This window comes from Rhopilema esculentum, chromosome 11, assembly GCF_057945365.1.
Source record: "Rhopilema esculentum isolate cy_ngs chromosome 11, ASM5794536v1, whole genome shotgun sequence".
Lineage (NCBI taxonomy): Eukaryota > Metazoa > Cnidaria > Scyphozoa > Rhizostomeae > Rhizostomatidae > Rhopilema > Rhopilema esculentum.
The window spans coordinates 12,252,872-12,272,634 of record NC_142825.1 but is presented as its reverse complement, the minus strand read 5'-3'; the positions used below and the strand labels follow the sequence as shown (position 1 = coordinate 12,272,634).

The following is a 19,763-nucleotide window of genomic DNA, read 5'->3' as shown; positions in this document are numbered from 1 at the left end:
AGTTCAACATGATATTGGATACCGGCTCCACAATCAACGTTATCGATTGAATACTTTCGAAAAGATGCAAGGAGTCAAGTTACAACAAACCAAAATAAAAGCTTTTCCATTTAACTCTTCGAAACCAGTTTGTTTTATGGGAAAATTTGAATCGACAATCTCAACAAAATCTCGCTATGGGGTTGCAACATTCTATGTCCTAAAGGATCGTAATGCTGGTTGTTTATTTTCAGCCAATACAGCACAAGAACTTGGAGTCATAACACTGAAATTGAACAAACTTTCAGTTTCAGCAACCCCTACAAAACATATTGATCCGCAAATTGATGCCATAGTTCAACGTTTCAACAAAGTCTTTGAAGGAACTGGTAAACTGAAAGGGTACTCGGTGAAGCTAAACATCGACGAAAAGGCAATACCCGAGCACAACTGCAAAGGAGAATTCTTTTTCATCTGAGAATTATTGGCAAAACTCGCAAGGAACACGATTTAGCTTTGCAAAATTGTTTGCAACGTCTGCATTCAAAGTGCCTTAAGCTAAATCTCAAGAAATGTAACTTTCTACAGAAATCAATTCAATTTTTTGGACAGATTTTCACAGAACATGGTACGCAGCCAGATCCAGCACGCATAAGCGATCTTCAGAATGCACCGATACCTACCAGCATCAAAGAGGTACGAAGCCTGCTAGGAATGGCAAACTATAGAGCTAAGTACATCCAAGATTTTGCGACGCTCACTGAACCACTTCAAGAGATGACGAAAAAGAATACACCATTTGTATGGCAAGCATCTCAACAGAAAGCATTTGAAAACATAAAATTGGCTCTGTCAGAAGCTCCCGTTATGTCGCATTTCAATACCAATAAAGAAACTTTCGTTACGGTGGCCGCAAGTTCCGTAGGTGTCTCTGCAATTTTGAGCAACCAAGAACAGTAATAATTACAAGGTTGTTGCTTACGCCAGTCGTGGACTGTCCGATACTGAGAGACGATACTCGCAAACGAAAACAGAGGCTCTAGCCATCGCTTGGGCCGGAGAACATTTTCATTTGTTCCTAAATGGCAACGAATTTACTTTGTTTACAGAACACAAACCTTTGGAAACTATTTACGGCAGTTCAACCTCTACACCGTCCGCGAGGATTGAGCGATGGGTTTTGCGACTACAACCTTATTCGTTTAAAGTGCAGTACAAGGCAGGAAGCGAGAACTCTGCTGATTATCTATCCAGACACCCATCCAGTCAACAATCGCGAAAACAAGAAAGAATCGCGGAGAAGTACGTAAACATGATTACGGGTCATTCTGTGCCTCAAGCTATGTCGCTAGACGAAATAGCGCGTGCTACCAACACTGGCAAAACATTGCATGCATTGCGAGCCGCTATACCAACAAATAGATGGCAAGCATCTGATCGTTTAAAGCCTTTTTGTGCAATCAACGACGAGCTCACTGTTGGTACGAAGGGAATTGTTTTAAGAGGAACACGTTTAGTTATACCGGAGTCACTTCAGCAACGAGCTATAGACATTGCCCATGAAGCTCACCAAGGTCTTTCCAAAACAAAAGGCCTTTAACGAGAAAAGGTATGGTTCCAAGGTATGGACAATCTAGTTCAGCATACCCTAGATTCGTGCATCACTTGTCAAGTTGTCGGCAAACCATCGCCACCAGAACCTCTGCAACAAACTGACTTTCCTAAGGAACACGGGAATCTGTTCATACCGATTTCTGTGGACCGCTTTGTTCAGGAGATCATCTTTTAGTCGTCATTGATCGTTATTCGCGATTTCCGGAAACCGAAATTGTGCGATCCATGAAAACATCAACTGTCATTCCGAAGCTGGACAAAACATTTTCGGTACACGGCATACCACGTCAATTAAAGACAGATAACGGTCCACCATTCTCGAGTGAAGAGTTTGCACGATATGTAAATGTCCTCGGTATAAATCATAAACCCGATACACCTTACTAGCCGCAGGCGAATCAGTGGTGGCGCCAGGGGAGGGCTATGGGGGCTACAGCCCCTCCGTCGGAAGCATCTAGCCCCCATCGGAGAAAATTTTAGCTTATTGTTGGAGCAAATTTGACAAAAAAACGTACGAAAACTGCTTATTTTAGTCATTTTAGCCCCCCTGTCGGAAGCTCCAGCCCCTTTGTCGTAAGATTTCTGGCGCCACCTCTGAGGCGAATGGAGAAGTCGAACGCTTCAATCAGCCTCTCATCAAAGCCGTACAAAGCGCAGTGGCAGAAGGAAAGGTATGGCAACAAGACACAAGAACTGAACCGTTTCTTGTTCCAGTATCGTAATACACCTCACAGCACAATGGCAATGGCGCCATCAGAGTTGTTATTCAACAGAAAAGTACAAGGAAAGCTCCCTACTTTAGAAAACCATCGCATAATTAATCGACACAAAGAGGCTAGAATAAACGGGAGACGCAGTCGTTCGTACCAAGAAACATATGCAAACAAACGCAGAAAGGCACGGAATATAAAGTTAAAAAAGTGAAATGTACTTACCGCATCCTTTGACTGGCTGCCCTGTTTATTCTTGGCTCCATAAACACTCTCCTTGAACCTCCTCTTTTCATATCTGAATAATTCATTGTAAACCAAAAATTTGATTCAGTTTTATTTATTAATATTTATAGGTTTTGGAATGAATGAATAAATAAATAAATTGGAAAATAAATCTTATTGTTCCTAATTATCGGTTAATGTAAAAACGCTCCCGAGCAAATCTGTAGACCTTATCAAGATGAATATTCAATATATGTGCGTACAAAGCCAACAGACTAAGGTCAGTACTAAACATTAGCCTGTTGAAGATGTAATTCGTCACACAAATTAATTCTCACCTTTTGCGAAGGTCATTCTTGCAGTGATGATGAGCGTTTGTTGCTATCTCTTCCAGTAAATTTGGGTGGTCTGGGAATTCTAGACTTGACGAGGATAGCAGCACTGGAATATGATGCCTCAAGGTCCGTAACAGAACACATTGCAAAGAAAATTATCCATCAAAATGATTGGCCGGCTAGCAGCAACAATTACCTGCATGTATTTTCTGACATCACAAAAAAGAAATCAGAACACTATCAAAGTGTAATTGCCTTTTTTCGAGAAAAGATGACATCTGCTCAACGTAAGGCAGACGAGATTGCCTGTTCTGATGTTGAATCAATATGGCTTTCTTCATTGCCATTAAAATATGAAAATTTCAGCCTCACAAAACGTGAATTTTATGATTGTGTTTATTTGAGGTATGCATGGAATTTTCTCATGCAATATTGGTATGAGCACTGAAACAAAGAAATTTTTCCAACGTTTGTCCGAGCTAATTGCTGAAAAACGTCACTCAAATTTCAATGAAACCTCTGCCTAATTCAAAAGAAAGCTTAGTTTTTGTTTACTCAGAACTGCAGTAATTTGCATTAGAGGTTTTAGGTCCCGTCAACTTGTTGTCTCTATTGGTGAAATGGGTGACCTTGACACTAGAGAATTTTTGTCTAGCATCGCTAATTAAAAACATTATGTTTTACATTAACACAATAACCTAAGGTACCCGAAGCGACGTCTCTCGATGTCTCTGCAAACGCAACATATTCGATTTTCGAAATATGAATTCCCATATTCATTTTCGCATTGAGCCCGCCATCCTGCTACGCAGCGTCAATTCGGCCAGGAGCCTCTCCTTTTAACCTACTCAGATAAATAATAAAACAAATTAAAGGCATTGAGTCATGATAAATAGACTGGGTATACCCAAATTGCCAAAATCCGCTGAGTCATGATTTTCATGACTGCGATGCTATTGGTTGACCTGGAACTGGTCACATGAACTCACCTGGTACTGATTGACAAAACAATTTCTATCAATAGCAAGTTGTCAACAACGGATGCCAATATCACATGAAACAGCAGCGATCACGCCGAAACCAAATGATCCCCTATAGAGAAAGCCTATTTACCATGACTCAATGCCTTTAATACAATTAATATAAAACTTTGTACAAGGAAGTTGAATATTGTTGCGAATTTTCGAGCATAATAAATTTTCAGGTCAAACATTAATAATCCTGATGAAAGTTTTGGTCGAATCGTCGCAACCATATTCAACTTCTATGTACAAAAGTCGTATCTTAAGTATATGAATTTGTATATATTTATCAAGCTAAGGGCTGTATCATGAAAATATATATTCATAAAGTATTCCCTTTATTATATTTTTGTTGAACATATTTTTGATTGTGATCGGACAGGGCGAAATTGTGAAATTACAGACGAACTACGTTATTGAGCACTGATTGAATGAAACAGTCACGCTTTTTGTACTAAAATGAGATAGTTAAAAAGCAAGAGTTAAGATATATTTTTTTCATGTGCTGGATGAAACTTTTTTGGCCAATTTCGTGATGAACGGACAGACCGGAGGGAATTGAGACTTTCCTTATGCGAGGAAACATTTTTTCCTTGAAAACAAAGGGACAGTTGAAAGTAACCAGGATTCTCAGTTATATAATAGGTGCAGATTTGTTTGATATAAACTCGATCGGAAGAAATTTGGAAAATGCTAGAAAGGAAAATTATGTGCTAAAACTGAAAAATATTTATATTTTCCTTCAATTTAGCTATAAAATTCAGTGATCAGATGAATTTTTCTATAATATCGAAATTCTCGAATTTTTCTAAAAATGCAAGGAATTTCGTAATAGCCCCTTATTTCGTAGTAGCTAGAGGAGAGGGAAACGAATGTGAAAAGAAAGAAAGGCCAATATTTAAGATTAGTTCTCTTTCTACTCCAATTGTAAATCATATTAGATTTAAATGATATTAGAACAGAGCAGTTAAATGTAATGCAATGCAACAGGAAAATTGAAGGTTATTTTAAGCCGACTTTTTGTAATTGTAACGAAGATGAGAATAAAAAGATTTTGACTCTAAATTTTGACGCTAAAAGCAAAACCCTTTTCTGTAACATATCAAAAGTTGCTGACTGTATAATTCTAAAACCAACCCGATTTCCATTTATGAACTAGCTTGCTAACATAAATGGTTTATAAAAGTTCAGAAGTAATTACAAAATTTTGATTGGATACAAAAAGTTTCTGCTGGATAAGAAACTAGTTAAAAATAACAAGCAAATTTATTTGGTTTTCTGAAGCCTTCTGAACAATCGAACATTGTAAAAACTCTTAATAAACTGACTGACAAATGTAGGCTGAAGTAGCTTACCACATCAACTCTTTGAAAACAATATGCTAACCGTTTTCCACCACTGCAATCCATTATTCAAACAGGACAGAATTCGAACTTTTTGCAAAATGCCGGCGTGTGTTATCTACTGTTTGTGAGATCAAAGACATATAGGATATTGTGTAGTAGCCATATTAAATGATAAAGATAAGCTATGTGTAGATATAGCACTAAAGGTGTTCTATTCAGCCTCACCTTTCAAGGAACTTTTCTTTCAAAACTGTTCTTGATTTATCATCTTTAGAGCTCTGACAGACCAGAAAATTCATTACTGTGAAAGAAATTTTATCAATAGGTTGGTGAGACTAGATTTTTAGGTGAGATTGTCTTAAATTGTTAAAATTCATAAATTTATATACAAACAATCATACCATATTTATCATTAAAACAGAATTATCAAAGTAGAGATTTCCAGTTTTGTTATCATTAGAATTCACGAAAAGTACTTTCGTTGAAACTTTAAGAAAACGGTTCATCCAGTTTCGATTCATGGCCTACAGTTGAATGGCTTTTTTGATCATCAAAATTCAAGGAGAAATCCATTTCAGATTTTATGTCCGATAGGAGATTTATGCAACCAAGAAAACTGTGTTCTGAGTCACTTTCTGACGAAACTTGGCTCGTCTTGGTCTCTGACATCATACCAGGCTTTCGTTCCAAGTCGCTACTCGACATAATATGTTCTGAACTGTGCTGTTCCACGTCATCTTTCTCCGTCTCTATTTCTTCAAGCACATGACTCTCATCATTTGGCAAATCTAGATTCGATATAGCGTCAATCGGACCTGATTTTGTTGACTTCACGGGAGATTCTGCACTCAAACTGCTACTCACATCGACTGCGCGATCTTCTGGGCTTTGCATTGAATCCTTACTGACTGCCTTGGCATCACAAATGCTGGTATGCTTTTCATTGCTCTCAACAACATCATCTGCCCCAATACCATGTAAAGAAACAAGGGATTTTGACTTAATGCTTTCTTTGTCCGGTGTTGGGTTCGGTACTTGTATAACAAACGGAAGTGGTTCGCCCTCGTCTTTATGGCGACTATCAGACCTAAATAGGGCTTCATAAACTTCATACCCGGGTATGCTTTCGTGGTGTATTCTGGTCGCTGGGTCTTGCAAAGAAAGTTTTTTCACCAAAAAGGGCGCATCCAAATGATCGTGTGTCAAAGAGAGATATTCAGATTTCATTCTCCGTTGACTTCGTTTCAATTTTTTAAAATTTAGGTCTGATACATTTTCTACGTACGACCTTCGCTGCTTTATAAATGATCTCATCGGCAAAGGCACGTTGTTTGAGGTTTTTGCCTTTCCGTCCAGTCTCCTGCCGTCCCTTCCGCGCGCCATCTTCTTAAGATGATTTGGAATTGTCCGTGAATTCATTGATACAGTATATGCTCTAGACAATACAATGCTCCGTTCCCTTTCAGATAGATAGGTATGCTCCCTGCTTGCCTCTCTTATACTTTCCAACCTTGCATCGATTAAGCTCACACCAGGGGTTTTGAAAGGCGTGAAGGAACGATACTGTTCGTATGTTTTTCTCATTATATCTTTGTCACTAGGAAAATCTCCAGAGCTCGTTTTACTTAAGACAGGCGAGACCCGAGTTGCGTCATCGTGCGTGGGAGCATCATCAAGTGGTGGCCTACTATCTTCGTTGAAATTAGTACCTCTCACGGAATCTTGTATGCTTTCAATCAACTGCTCTTCTTTGATTGCTTCAATAATATCCGAATCATCGAGCCGACATGGTTCCATTCTCTTTTGTGGACTCGAAGGCGTTGGTGCAGGTGCCTGCAACGTTTCCTCTTCCCTAAAAGAAAAAAACAGATTCTTTACGATCGCCTGACGACATTGAGACATTTTCAAGTGTTGTTAATAATGAAAAAACATTATATAAATTCATTAATATACGCATATAAGAAATATTTATCAGGCTGTATGCAAGCAATAAACAACATGGTAAAAAACCTTCTGGAATTTTCCACAACATCCTGAGAAAAAATCTCAAAGAAAGAACTCGAGATTTTTTCGGCATGTTTTAAATGTTGGATTAGCACATTGTTGCTGCAGCTATCTTACATACTTCACATTCCAACAAGCTTCTTTTCAAGAATAACTTAAAAATAATGTCATTACTAAAGCCAATCAGAGTTTGTTTTTCTCTTGTGGAAGCAATTGACAAGTATCGCAAGGACCAAGTTGCTAAATTTTATTGTCCTTAAGTAGGGGCGTCAACCAGAAGGCCGCTGGGCCAAATACTCATGGTACAATAATTTGTTGCCCACATGATAAGCAAATATGTCCGTTCCCAAAAAAGCAAAGATTGAAATGCCAGGTAACAGGACTGCTCGAGAGACTCTAATCGAAAACTGGAGTCAATTTTGAAACTGAAAAACATCGCTCAGAATAACAAATTTTCACTTTTTAACAACGTTTTTTCCCTTCCCCCGTTAATGTTGCCAAATTTAAAATTGTATGGGTGCTGGTGAGAATCTTACTTGCATTAAACACAAGATGGAAGATTCAACATTCTAAGGGGGGGGGGGTGGATGAGGCAATTTAGCAGCATTTGGATGAGGCTTTTTGAACTTAATAATTGTGGCTTTCCAACTATTTGTGTCACGAATTGTCTGTACCATCACTTGCACCATGCTTTATTTTTTCACCCTTATTATGCTATGTGATTGATTTTGATACCCATGTGATCTAAAAATTAAGGTTATAATCATACCAATGAGAATATATCTCCTCTTCTGAAGACTCCAGTCCTTTTCGCTTGTCAGTCACGACAGTTTCAAAAAGCTTTTGATATTGTTCTTCCGATAACTGCACCTCGTCACTAGCTGCGTCCGGTAAAGTTTTTGCTTCCGTTCTGGAAACGCTGTTTTCAATGGAAGTGACGTCTGAAATGGTCCTGTCTGACCCGTAAATTGGCTGCATCTCGATATCAGGCAAATTGTGACTCGGTACCGAATTTCTACAATGATTATCGATTGGGAGTTTCGACAGTTTCGCTCTCGGTACAGTTACCCTCGGCAACGGTAGTTCAGCCCTGAACTCCTTGACATCTTTAATGCCCCGCATGACCCTTGATGGGACATTTGTCGCAAATAATTTACCATTAGTTTGATACAAATCCCTTTTAAAACTGTCTGCCTCCATTCCGTGGTGAATGATCATAGTGTCATCGTCAACAATACAAAGGCTGTGTCGTTCTTCACTTTCCGAGTGCCTCGCGGATTCCCGCGAATTCCACTCTTCAAGTTTTCCATTTGTGAATATAGACGCGCGGGTGTTCTGCGGTGTATTCAAAGACAAGATTCTTTTCTCGGATTTCAATAGCCCATCCCCTGTCAGACGTATATCTGGACCCTCCAACCCGGTAGGCTGGTGTCTTGGTGACCTAAGACAGAAATGATTTTGTCAATAATGAATCAAAGAGGAACCTCCCGAAAGTGAAACATACCGACTTGAATCTTCAGTTTTCAAAGAAAATGGCAATCTCACACATCATTTGAAACAAATGAAACAAAGAAGAAATGTAATGAGGGAAAGACTGCCCTTACAGCAAATTACAGAAGATTTTGGTATCGATATCCCCTAATGGTCAAATGGGAGGCGATCAGTCCTTTCCTTTTCAAGACAAGAATGCAAATATCAGGTAGAGAAACGTTGACAAAAATGGCTTATTGACCTTGGCTGTACCTTTTTACACCTTTAGTGTATCTTATAACCTATTGCCTAGACAATACATAAAAATAAACAAATTACCGCGATTGGCACTTTGTTTTGTGACTAGTTTGAAAACATGGGGTGAGCGGTTATCAGGCCTATTTTCACGAGTATTTTACAGATGATGCTGTACATAAAAGTTGTTACTTTACTTGAACAGCTCTGGGAGCCACCGTATTGAATTCAAAACAACAAAGCCATTCTGAGCTACATAAAATACAAATAAATTTCCCTGGGCATCAACGACCAGTTAATAGCATAGGTGTATCTTGTTTACATACCTTGATCTGTCTGATGCATCTCTTGAAATTGGAGGAAGCCGTCTCGGCTGAAGCCTGTTCGGTGATGACCTAACTGTATGTGTTGCACGAGAGTAGCATTTTAAGGCAGTTTCCTAGAATCAGAGAAAAAGGCGATACAAAACAAAGTCGATTTCCGTTTATCTTTATTTCTCATAAATAACATATAGCAGTGAGTCTGGGGAGATACAAAATTCTTATAACATTAATTTTTAAAACATAAGCTACCTACATTTTTAAAAAAACTAGCCTAAAACATTTGTGGCCTATTTGTGGCATATTATACCTGATCAAAGATCAAAGTAAAGAAAACACTACAAAAAAAGTTGAAGTAGGTCGACAAATTGAACATCTATCGGTACAAACTATATAGCTGCGAAATTTAATGATAATTTTTATAATTCATTATTCTGCAGCAAAAAGAATATCTTAGTGAAAAAAGTTGGATATAGGCGCTTTTAAGGTTACGGTAAACGTTTTTGACACGATATTTAGTTTTCTCTCTATAGTTCATTTAGTTCAAAAATATTAACGGAATCAGATCATCATTCGATGCATAAGAATGTGGCGATTTCAACCATATCAAAATAATTGGCAAATATTGTAAAATGATACTTTCCAGGCAATTTTATTACTTAAATGAGTGTACTACCTTCAAAAGCTTTTTTGTACCCTTGCGTTTAAGATAAAAAAATCTGACTTATATCGGAAGAAAGCGCAGATCCAAAGTGTGTCTCAGATCTTTTAAATTCCTCCTCCCCTTGAAACTTTACCCTGTCAAAAATTGGCAAACAATTTTTCTTTCCTCTGATAGCTGTATTTGGCTATAAAAGACGGACCAGAGCAAATACAAAAGTTTAGAGACATACTTTGCTTACCAGACCCCTGTTCTGGCCGTGTGCAAAGTTTTGAGCCATTCGATTGGTTCCTTGGGTACAAAATAACTTTTTCGTACCTGTATGTCGACGAATTGTAAGTCCGGAGAAAACGGTACTTTACTGATCGCACATGCACGGTACACTCGTAAACCACAGTGTAATCCGGGTCAAGTCATTAGAAGCTTTAAGATCAATAAGCCTGTTCAAATAAACACGGCCGTACATTGGGTACATGGATGTGCCATGCTCTATTGTAAAAGAGACATGCGACCACAACCGCAAACCAACGATAATCGGCTTAACAGGTCAACAGATTTTCAGGTCTCAACTAAAAGTTCTGATAAAGGAATTATCGAATCCTTTGTTTATGGGATTTTTCCCATTTTCAAAATTTTTGTTAGTTTAAAATTTGGTATCATTGTGTGCTTGAAAGCTTGAATGTGAAAAAATCGAAAAATGGATGATTTCATCCAGAAAATATTTACCGTAACCTTAATATACCCTGTACAAAATAGTTTGAACACAAGGATGGGATCGGAAACAGGAAACATTTAAAACAATATTTGTTTGACGCAAAGGAAAAAACACGTAACATTCACGTTACATCAACTGTTTTCTATGAAATTATGTGCACATAAAGATGATAATCCGGAATAAGCCATAAATTTCGCATGTTCCTCTTGCCGTTCATGGAAATAGCTGAATTTGCTCTTCCTAGAAATAGTCATTTTCGAGGGGCAAATCACTCTAAGAAAATCTCGTACACCTTTTGTGAAAATCCTATTGTTTTATCTGAAAATCTTCAGAAATCCTTTTGTTTTAGGCAAAATCTTGTACGCTATTTGCAGGAGTGAATCGCCCCTCGGTCGTTTTGCCTTTCTTGCTTATTGTAGCTTTACCAAAACAGGTTAGTTCGCAATTTTACTTTACCTTACATTAGCAGAAACGACCTGCAAGCATCCCCACTCTGTTTATGCTGTGTCATCACCAGAGGACCACAAGAACGTCTCAAAATTTCGAAATGTTTAAATTGTACTTTAAAACATGAAAAGCTATGTACATTTTTCATTATCTGGTACGAGGATGGTTTCAAAGAGATTGCAGCATGATTTTCTATTGTACAATTTTGCGAAAATTTACAGCAGCTATTACAATAACCTTATCGCCTTCGCATGCATCGGCAACTGAATTGTTCTTAAAAAATAACTGGAATGAAGTGAAGAATGAAGCGACCTATTTCGCTCTCAGCATACAGCAATCATTTAATATTGCTGTTCATGTGCTAGCATACAACTTACATGATGATTTGCTGTTTCCATTTATGATGTTATGTCGTTTCATCATGGATTGCATGTATATAATTAATCGATCAGTGAGATTGGCTCATCATTAATTCGGATTGCAGCAGCGAATTTCTAGACTGTTTAAATCTGCTTCAACCATTGACATCTTGACCAGCTTCTCGTTATTAATGTCTACACTGCTATGAATCCAGTTACGGATGAAACAAGATTTCAATTTATGCTACATTTATTGTCAAGAAGGCGAGAAAGTCGATCCAAACAGATTTAGCTGATTCTGTATGCAGGATTCTTTCAAAACGATATATGCTTGCAGGTTTTGACGAATGAATGCTTTATAAAGGTTCGGTTTGGCTCCATCAATGCAAGGATACATTGACATTAACATATTAATGCCCTGACGTCATTTCACGATTATGACTTTGAGCAATTTGTAAACACACATAATTTTGATAGAGTCTAACAGTTTTATTGGAGTCTCTTTCTATTGTAAAATCCATACCTGTGACCAAAGACTTAACACATTGAAACACAAATAGCAAAAGGTTGAAAATGTGATCTTGAAAGCCTCTCTTCAGGATTAGAAATAAAAAAGGCTGCCATTGTTGATGGTTTCTAAAGAACTTAAGGTCGACAGCAAGAGAAACTTTTCTTTTGAACAAAACAAAATCTTATGACGCAAAATAGGTTGAAGCAATTACTGATAAATTCGACGAAATAGTTCGTGTTCTGCTCTTAAAAACTGTGCGGCTCATAAACCACCGACAAAGTATCTTATCTTTAAATTGAATTAAATTTCCCGGATGCATCACTTCTCTACAGCAAAAGTAACATCTGCTTTTAAAAATGCAATGCGGTTGTTGCAATTCTAGAAAATGATATTTTCTTGGCACCTGGGTGCAATGCGGATAGACTTCAAGAAGCTTTCTTGCAGACACATCTAATTAAAGACAGTTTTCAACGATAAAAAATAGACAAAAATAATAGGTTTTTAAACAAGTATTTTCTAAAAATTTTCCAGGGAAAAGTAGATGTAAATCTAAAAATAGCACAAATATAGAAAAAAAACTTTATAAGGAAAAAAACCTTAAATAATTAGGTAGCTCTATTCCTGACAAACAGCGATCACACCCACGAAAAAAGGTCATCCTTATTGCTTAGCTTTAGATGTTTCTTCAGATAAGATGTCGCATTATTCACAATACAGAAAATACTTATTTGGCTTCTTTAAAAATCACCGATAAATCACTTTTTCAGCTTATTATTGTACATTTTTCTATTTAAATTGTATACATCATTTGTTTAACTCGAATCTTATATTGCTTATTTGGGATATGTAAATAGACAACTAGATAACTAACTTACTAACTAATTAATCAAGACGAAATAGTTCACTGATTAACTAACTAACTAGCTAATAAACTTAGACATTTTTGGGGGAAGAATTGAACAAATCATTTTTCTGATGCTTTATACGTAAGTGACGCAAAGCTTAAGTTTGTCGGACAATGTTTATTTTGTCAAAGCCACTAAAAAACCAAGGAACTACCTAATTAATTGAATAACTAATTTTTTCACTAAGTAACAAACTAACTAACTAACCAACTAACTAACCAACTAACTAACTAAATAACTAAATAACTAGCTAACTAACGAACTAACTAACTAACTACCTAACAGACTAACTAATGAATTAACAAACTAACTAACTAACTAACTAACCAACTAACTAACGAACTAACTAAATAACTAAGTAACTGACTTACGAACTAACTAATTAACGAACTAACTAACTAAATAACTAAATGACTGACTTACGAACTAACTAACTAACGAACTAACTAACTAAAAAACTTAGTAGCTGAATAGCTAAATAACTAACTGACTTAAGTGAATAACTAAAAAGTGAGTGGCTTGCAATGGCCTTCAACTAAGAAAGCTTTTATACCATGAATAATAATAAATCATTCGTGTCTGAATAAGAACTAAAACCTGACTCTCAAACTATCTCGAAGATAGCAGTGAACCGGGCAACCTTTTATAGGAACACAAACGGACAGAACCGGTCAACCTGCTCCGTTAGCATTTGAAAAATGAATAGGATTCCCAAACCATAAATCAAAAGAAAGTTAAGCAAAAAGAGGAGCTGTACTAACCTTGTTGAAGGGAGTTGAGAGAAATCCAAAATCGGGATTGCTTCCAGTGATGTTTTTCATTGCAACTTTTGGAACTTCAGTTGACCTGTAAAAGAGCGAATAACATATTCACTGTTGTTATCTCCCAGGCAAAGCATCGCAAAAATACAAAAGGCTTGTATCTAATTAAAACGCTTTTTTCTTGCGTAGACAACAATAGATGCCGAAATACTCTTGCAAAACCAGATAAGAAAACTAGCACAGTTAACAACAACCAGGATTATTCATTGGTGTATGTTCCTGAAGAAAATCCAATGAAAGAATTAACAAATTTATCCTTGCTTCTCTGTAGATTAAAGGTTACGTAATTCAGTAACCAAGTTTCTATCGCTGAAATAGAGCACTTTGATTAGTAAGAATAAAAATTGACCCGATGACAATTGACTGCGGGTACTACGGTAGGCAGGTTTTTCTTCGTGGCTTTTTCTAAAACACAATTTTTGACCGTTATCTGTTCATAAATTATAGGGGCTGAGACAAGTGGTATATGGGCAGCAGGCAAATTCTTACAGGCAAATTGTTTCTCTAACGATACTAACATTTGGCTAAACAAGGTATCATTTTTAGTGATGGAAATAAAGCTATAAGAGAATTGAATTTAAAATCAGTCTCCTATTAACATACGCTGGGCTTGCATTGAAATTACCATAATAATTTTGGGTTTATTTGAAATTCGATGTTGGATAGTGATGCTTATTCGAGAGGAAAGCTTATTCGAGAGGGCAGCTAATTCGAGAGGGAAGCTTATTCGAAAAGGAAGCTTATTCGAGAGGGAAGCTTATTCGAGAGGGAAGCTTATTCGAGAGGGAAGCTTATTCGAGAGGGAAGCTTATTCGAGAGGGAAGCTTATTCAAGAGGGAAGCTAATTCGAGAGGGAAGCTTATTCGAGAGGGAAGCTTATTCGAGAGGGAAGCTTATTCGAGAGGGAAGCTTATTCGAGAGGGAAGCTTATTCGAGAGGGAAGCTTATTCGAGAGGGAAGCTAATTCGAGAGGGAAGCTTATTCGAGAGGGAAGCTAATTCGAGAGGGAAGCTTATTCGAGAGGGAAGCTTATTCGAGAGGGAAGCTTATTCGAGAGGGAAACTTATTCGAGAGGGAAGCTTATTTAAAGATTGAAATTAAAGAATGAGGGTACTACAAACAAAAGAAAATTGTCACCCAAAATTATTGTTTTATATGTGTGACAATGGTGTGTCACAAAAAATTCAACACATAATATTTGAAAGGGGTTCCTTAGTATGACTAAAGTTTATAGGAACGCTTGTTGCTGTTTGATTGGTTTAAATATAAGTTCTTTTGTAGATGTAGCCGTTCTTTATGATCTTCTTAACGTGCAGGAAACACGGAACCAGCAAGACACGATGTTACGTGACCGTTGCGTCTTGATGAATTTACTGACTAAATTACAATACAGGGTGTATACATAAAAAACGAAGGGACACTATGAGTGTGTTGTTGGTTACCTTACTATGGTAACAAAAACAATGTAGGATGCAAATGACGGAGATATAAATAAGGACAAGATTCTGACCAAAATATGGTCAGTATAAATTTTCGTAAAATAATTTTAAAATTGTTCCTATTGAAGCCAAAAATTTAAATAACCAAAAAATATAAATTGGAATAGAGTTACGCAAGATCATAGCTGTATTTGCTCTTGCGAACGATCAAATTAGAAGGAGCTTCAAGAAAAAGAAAGATCACACCCTTAAGGATTTGAGAAAACACCCCATTTTGTAAATGCGTTTGAAAAAGCTATGGCTTTTCTTACGCATCACATTCTTAATTGTGTCAGGCGAGGAAGCTCGGCGTGTAAAAACTAATTAGTTGTAAGCAAATATCTAGAAACAAAAAACCAGTATTCAAAAATTTCAGAGTAAGCCCGTTATCCTTGGCGGAAAATCTGCAAAATCCCCGACAAGGATTTCAGAATATAGTTTTTCAAGGATTGAAGCGCTTTAGAATTTTAGTTTCTATTTTATCGAGAATGTCTAAAGAACGTAAAGGACTTTTCTATATAAACCCTAAAACGAGGGGAAATTGTAACAGCATTAGCAAACCTCTTATACGTTTGGTCACTTTCGTTTTCTGTCTGTGATAATTTTGTGGGCCTTATTGCATTATGTCTTATCTGTTAGTACTAGTAGCTTTGTGCAGATGCATCAATTTGTATTTGTATTTGTTGCTACCTAGCATCCGAAGGTAGTTTTTAGGACACTGAGAGGCTATGCTTATCGAGCAGTGTCCTAACTAACTGACTAACTAACTCAATGACCTAACTGTACTGCATAACCTATTATTAGTTCATGACATCATCAAAAAATTAATAATGACATCATCAAAAATCAGTGGTGGTTGTGGTGCGAAGAGTTGCCTACCATCAGTGCCTTCTAGAAATAGATACATCTTCACACACAAAGTCATATAAAGCATTTCATAACAATGCCACATACTCAAACCTATAATTTGGATTTAATTTGGTAAATATCATGAATAGCAGTCTTCCCTTCAAAGAAGGTTCTAAAAACATGATAATTACCTCAGTCATCGAACCCCCTTGATCAAACTGATGGTAAGACCAACACACAATAGATAATTGTGCAAGAGATTAAATCATGCATAGGGTATCATATCATACGATCATATAGATATCATACAAATCTTTATAAAGCATACCTGATACTTGCTGAATCTTCAATTTTATTTTTACCCCTCTTTGAAGGTACCCAAACCAGATAAGGCACAAATGTTTGTGAATATTTCTCTTCTCTGTGGTCAACATCCTGTAATTGTACATTTGCAGCCTTGACATTTTCATCTGTTTTTACAATGGTTTTATCATCAGTGATAGTCTTTCCAACCTTTTTTCTTTGTCTATTGAAGTACTGGGAAGCATATGAAGGAGATGGGGTAGCACATGGAGCTTTTGGTAGCCGTGATGACCTAGAACATAGATAATTTGTATCATTCTTGCAATCAATGATATCTGCAAAATGTCAAGATAATATTTTGATTTAACACAAATCTGCATCATAAACTTTAGGAAGCAACAGGCACCCTACACAAATATGATCAGTTTTTTGTAATGTGACAAATGGCACAGGGCTGTAAAAGAGGGATTCCACACAATACACATGGACTTCAAAAGTTGACTTCACAGAATATAGCCAGAAAAAAACAAGGAAAACATATTATTATAATTACATTGTCTAGAGCAAGCAGTAGAAATTAAGATTTTGTTACTATTTCATCCAATATTAAGAGTCATTAGCAGTGACATAAAGAACCAAAGTTACCTTTAGTTAAAAAAAGGCCCCAGCAACAATGTTTTTGATGTTATTTTATTGTGAAGCTGTGATAAATGAATTCAAGGGGGCCAAGCCTGCATGATCTCTTAGTCTTAACAAATGGAAATTCTTTTGATGAGCATTTCATGTTTTTTCTATAATGTTTTACAAATGCTTATAATCTAGAGTCCCAAACTGAAAAACTATTAGGGCCCCAGCTGCTGCTGTTACACCACTAGTCATCATTTATTTCCCTGGTGATTTAAATTTCCCATTGGTTTGATTATACAATAAACCTATTGTTACATATCCAATTGGCAATGCAAAGCCCTGGCAAAACAAAAAAAATGTTGGCATAAAACATCATGCAACAATGTTTGATAAAACGTGTTTTATTTGTTTGGCCACAAAGCTTTACGATGTTTTTTAGGTTAAAACCTCTCCTTTTGTGCTCATGCTTGATCAACGACTTTGTGTTCAATTGTAGGTTAAAATTTAGTACTACAGATTTTTAGTGCTACGCTTGAGCACTACAGATGCTTTGACGATTGTCTTTATTTCTTTAGGCCAGGTCAGAAAACATCACCCAACAATGTTGGTAAAACAATGTTTGGTGATGTTTTATAGATGTTTCATTCGTTTGGTCAGGCCTTAAGGCTAAATGTCAAATTAAAAAGGCTTGTGGAGACTATTGTTTGTTCTGCAGGGTTGACTGTCAGGACATAGTGCCTCTAACCCTGTCCTTGCTATTTTATATTTCATTGTTGGAAGTGGATATCTCACACCACTATAATAATTGAGAAATAAGAAGTTTATTATAGAATGATACATACCGAGTTCCTGCCGATGAGATGGGAAATTGGTTTTCTTTAGTAGAACTAAGCAAATGGAGGTAGTATGATGATCTATCCAAATTAACATCATATTGGTCATCTTCATCATTCTCAAAAACATTAACTATTTTCAAAGTTGGTAACGGCTCTACAAAAAGAAAAACAGATGTGCAGTTCCAAAATACCATTTTTATTGAAAACTTTTTAATTAATTTTGGGTCCACTGAGTTTAACTGATCTATTTATAAATTAAATTTGGTAATTCATCCATCAAGAAAGAAAATTTTTCCATCTGTTTATCCCCATTTCCAAAAATTTGTGTGGAAAGTATATTGGAAAATATATGCTATGAAATGCACAAATTTTTAATGAATTACTTATAGTTCAGCAAGACCATTTTGATATGTTTTTAGTGTTGGAAAGTAAATGGAAGCAACAACCTAAGACCAAGTGTCCCTGTTTTCTGTGAATGTTTTTGTAAGCTTTCAGCATTAAAAAATATATTACAATTTTTGTTCTCATATGCACATTTTACATTTGCTGCAAAATTGAAACTGGCAAGTCTGAGAAATTCAAGGTTACTGCTCATGATGCTACCAATCCAAGACTGGGCCTGAAATCATATACCTTTAGAAAATTTATAGTGGTAATAATGCAAAATATTATTAACTAGGATGATTATTGCAGCCAATATGCAAAAGGGTGCAGATAGATAATTTGAGTGCACAGGCCATATTTTGCAAGTGTCTGACAAATTTCCTCGTTTGGTACCAATATTTCTGCATTTATCTCAATTTTCTTATTTAACTCTCTGCCCGCACATTCTGTAATTTTAGTTTTGCTTTCATTTATTTATTTATATGATAATTCTAATAATCATTATTGCATATATGCTTCTTTGATTAGTATATGTTCAATCTCTGTTGGTAGCAACCACGTCACAGAATACATAATCAAATGCTGATAATATATCTGAAATTAGAATTTCAATGATCTCCATTATTGAAGCACGTGCCATATCATTACTCATTGTCAACAAACAAATATTCAGTTGATCTTGATGATCATATAGAACAAATCCTCTAGTCTAGGTGACTGATGTTAAATCTAACGAAGACTTGCCGTTACTATAGATTATACCTTGCACAATTCCAGCATTCAATGTTTTGACCGTTGCTTCGAAGTCGTCTTGCGTGCCTGTCGTCTTTATTTCACCTTCATATAATCTTTTGAGTGCTTCGATCATCCGATCTTTTTCATCATTCCAGCAACTAGGATGCTGGCAAAGCGGCCCGCAGCTCTTTATTTCTGTCATAATTCGTTAACATCTATATTAATTTATTTTTATGGCACATTCAGCGATCTTGAAAAGACAAGTAACCAAGCGGATTGTTCATTTTGATTTCCTTGTTTGTGTTGTGGTTGTTGGTTTGATCTGATTCCATGGAAACCAGACGAAATAGAGGCTAGCACAAGCAAAGATTGTACGAGGAGAACGAGAAAATTTTGGATTTCTTAATATTGCTCTTATTTCAACACTGAATATCTACAACTACATTTTTTATCTTGTGGTGTTAATTTGGCATCTCATCTCATCATCGTATCTTAGTCTTAATAATTTTCTTAATTTGGAAGATCATTTTTTATCCGAAACACATGATGGTGCAATATTTGTTTGTCTCTGTCTAATATTTCTTTTTTGATGAATCATTTCGTTTGATATTGCATCATTGATAAGTGGCCGTGATTTAAACCTCTTTTCTTGACTTATACTTCGACCCAAATTCAGAGATTCTTGATTCAATAAGCCACTTAGTTATCCATAATTGTAAACATCCCTTTTCAGTTTCACGCATCTCCTTACTTCAGTGAGTGTCCTTTTGGAAATTTTTTACAATTGGTAAATCGCACTCTTCAGTTCTTAAAACTTAAGGTTGCATCAAAAGCAAGGGCGTGATGGCCCAC

General features: G+C 36.4%; 1 protein-coding gene across 1 annotated transcript; it reads right to left on the bottom strand.

Moving 5' to 3' along the window:
• Positions 1-4,582: 4,582 nt before the first annotated feature.
• On the bottom strand, positions 4,583-19,236 carry LOC135693796 (uncharacterized). The gene is made up of 7 exons (XM_065212369.2): positions 18,939-19,236; positions 17,799-17,946; positions 16,355-16,621; positions 13,640-13,724; positions 9,287-9,399; positions 8,005-8,676; positions 4,583-7,083 (listed from the first exon to the last, which is right to left on the bottom strand). The coding sequence occupies exons 1-7, from the start codon at positions 19,111-19,113 to the stop codon at positions 5,721-5,723; spliced, it is 2,823 nt and encodes a 940-aa protein (XP_065068441.2). The 5' UTR covers positions 19,114-19,236; the 3' UTR covers positions 4,583-5,720.
• Positions 19,237-19,763: the final 527 nt, after the last annotated feature.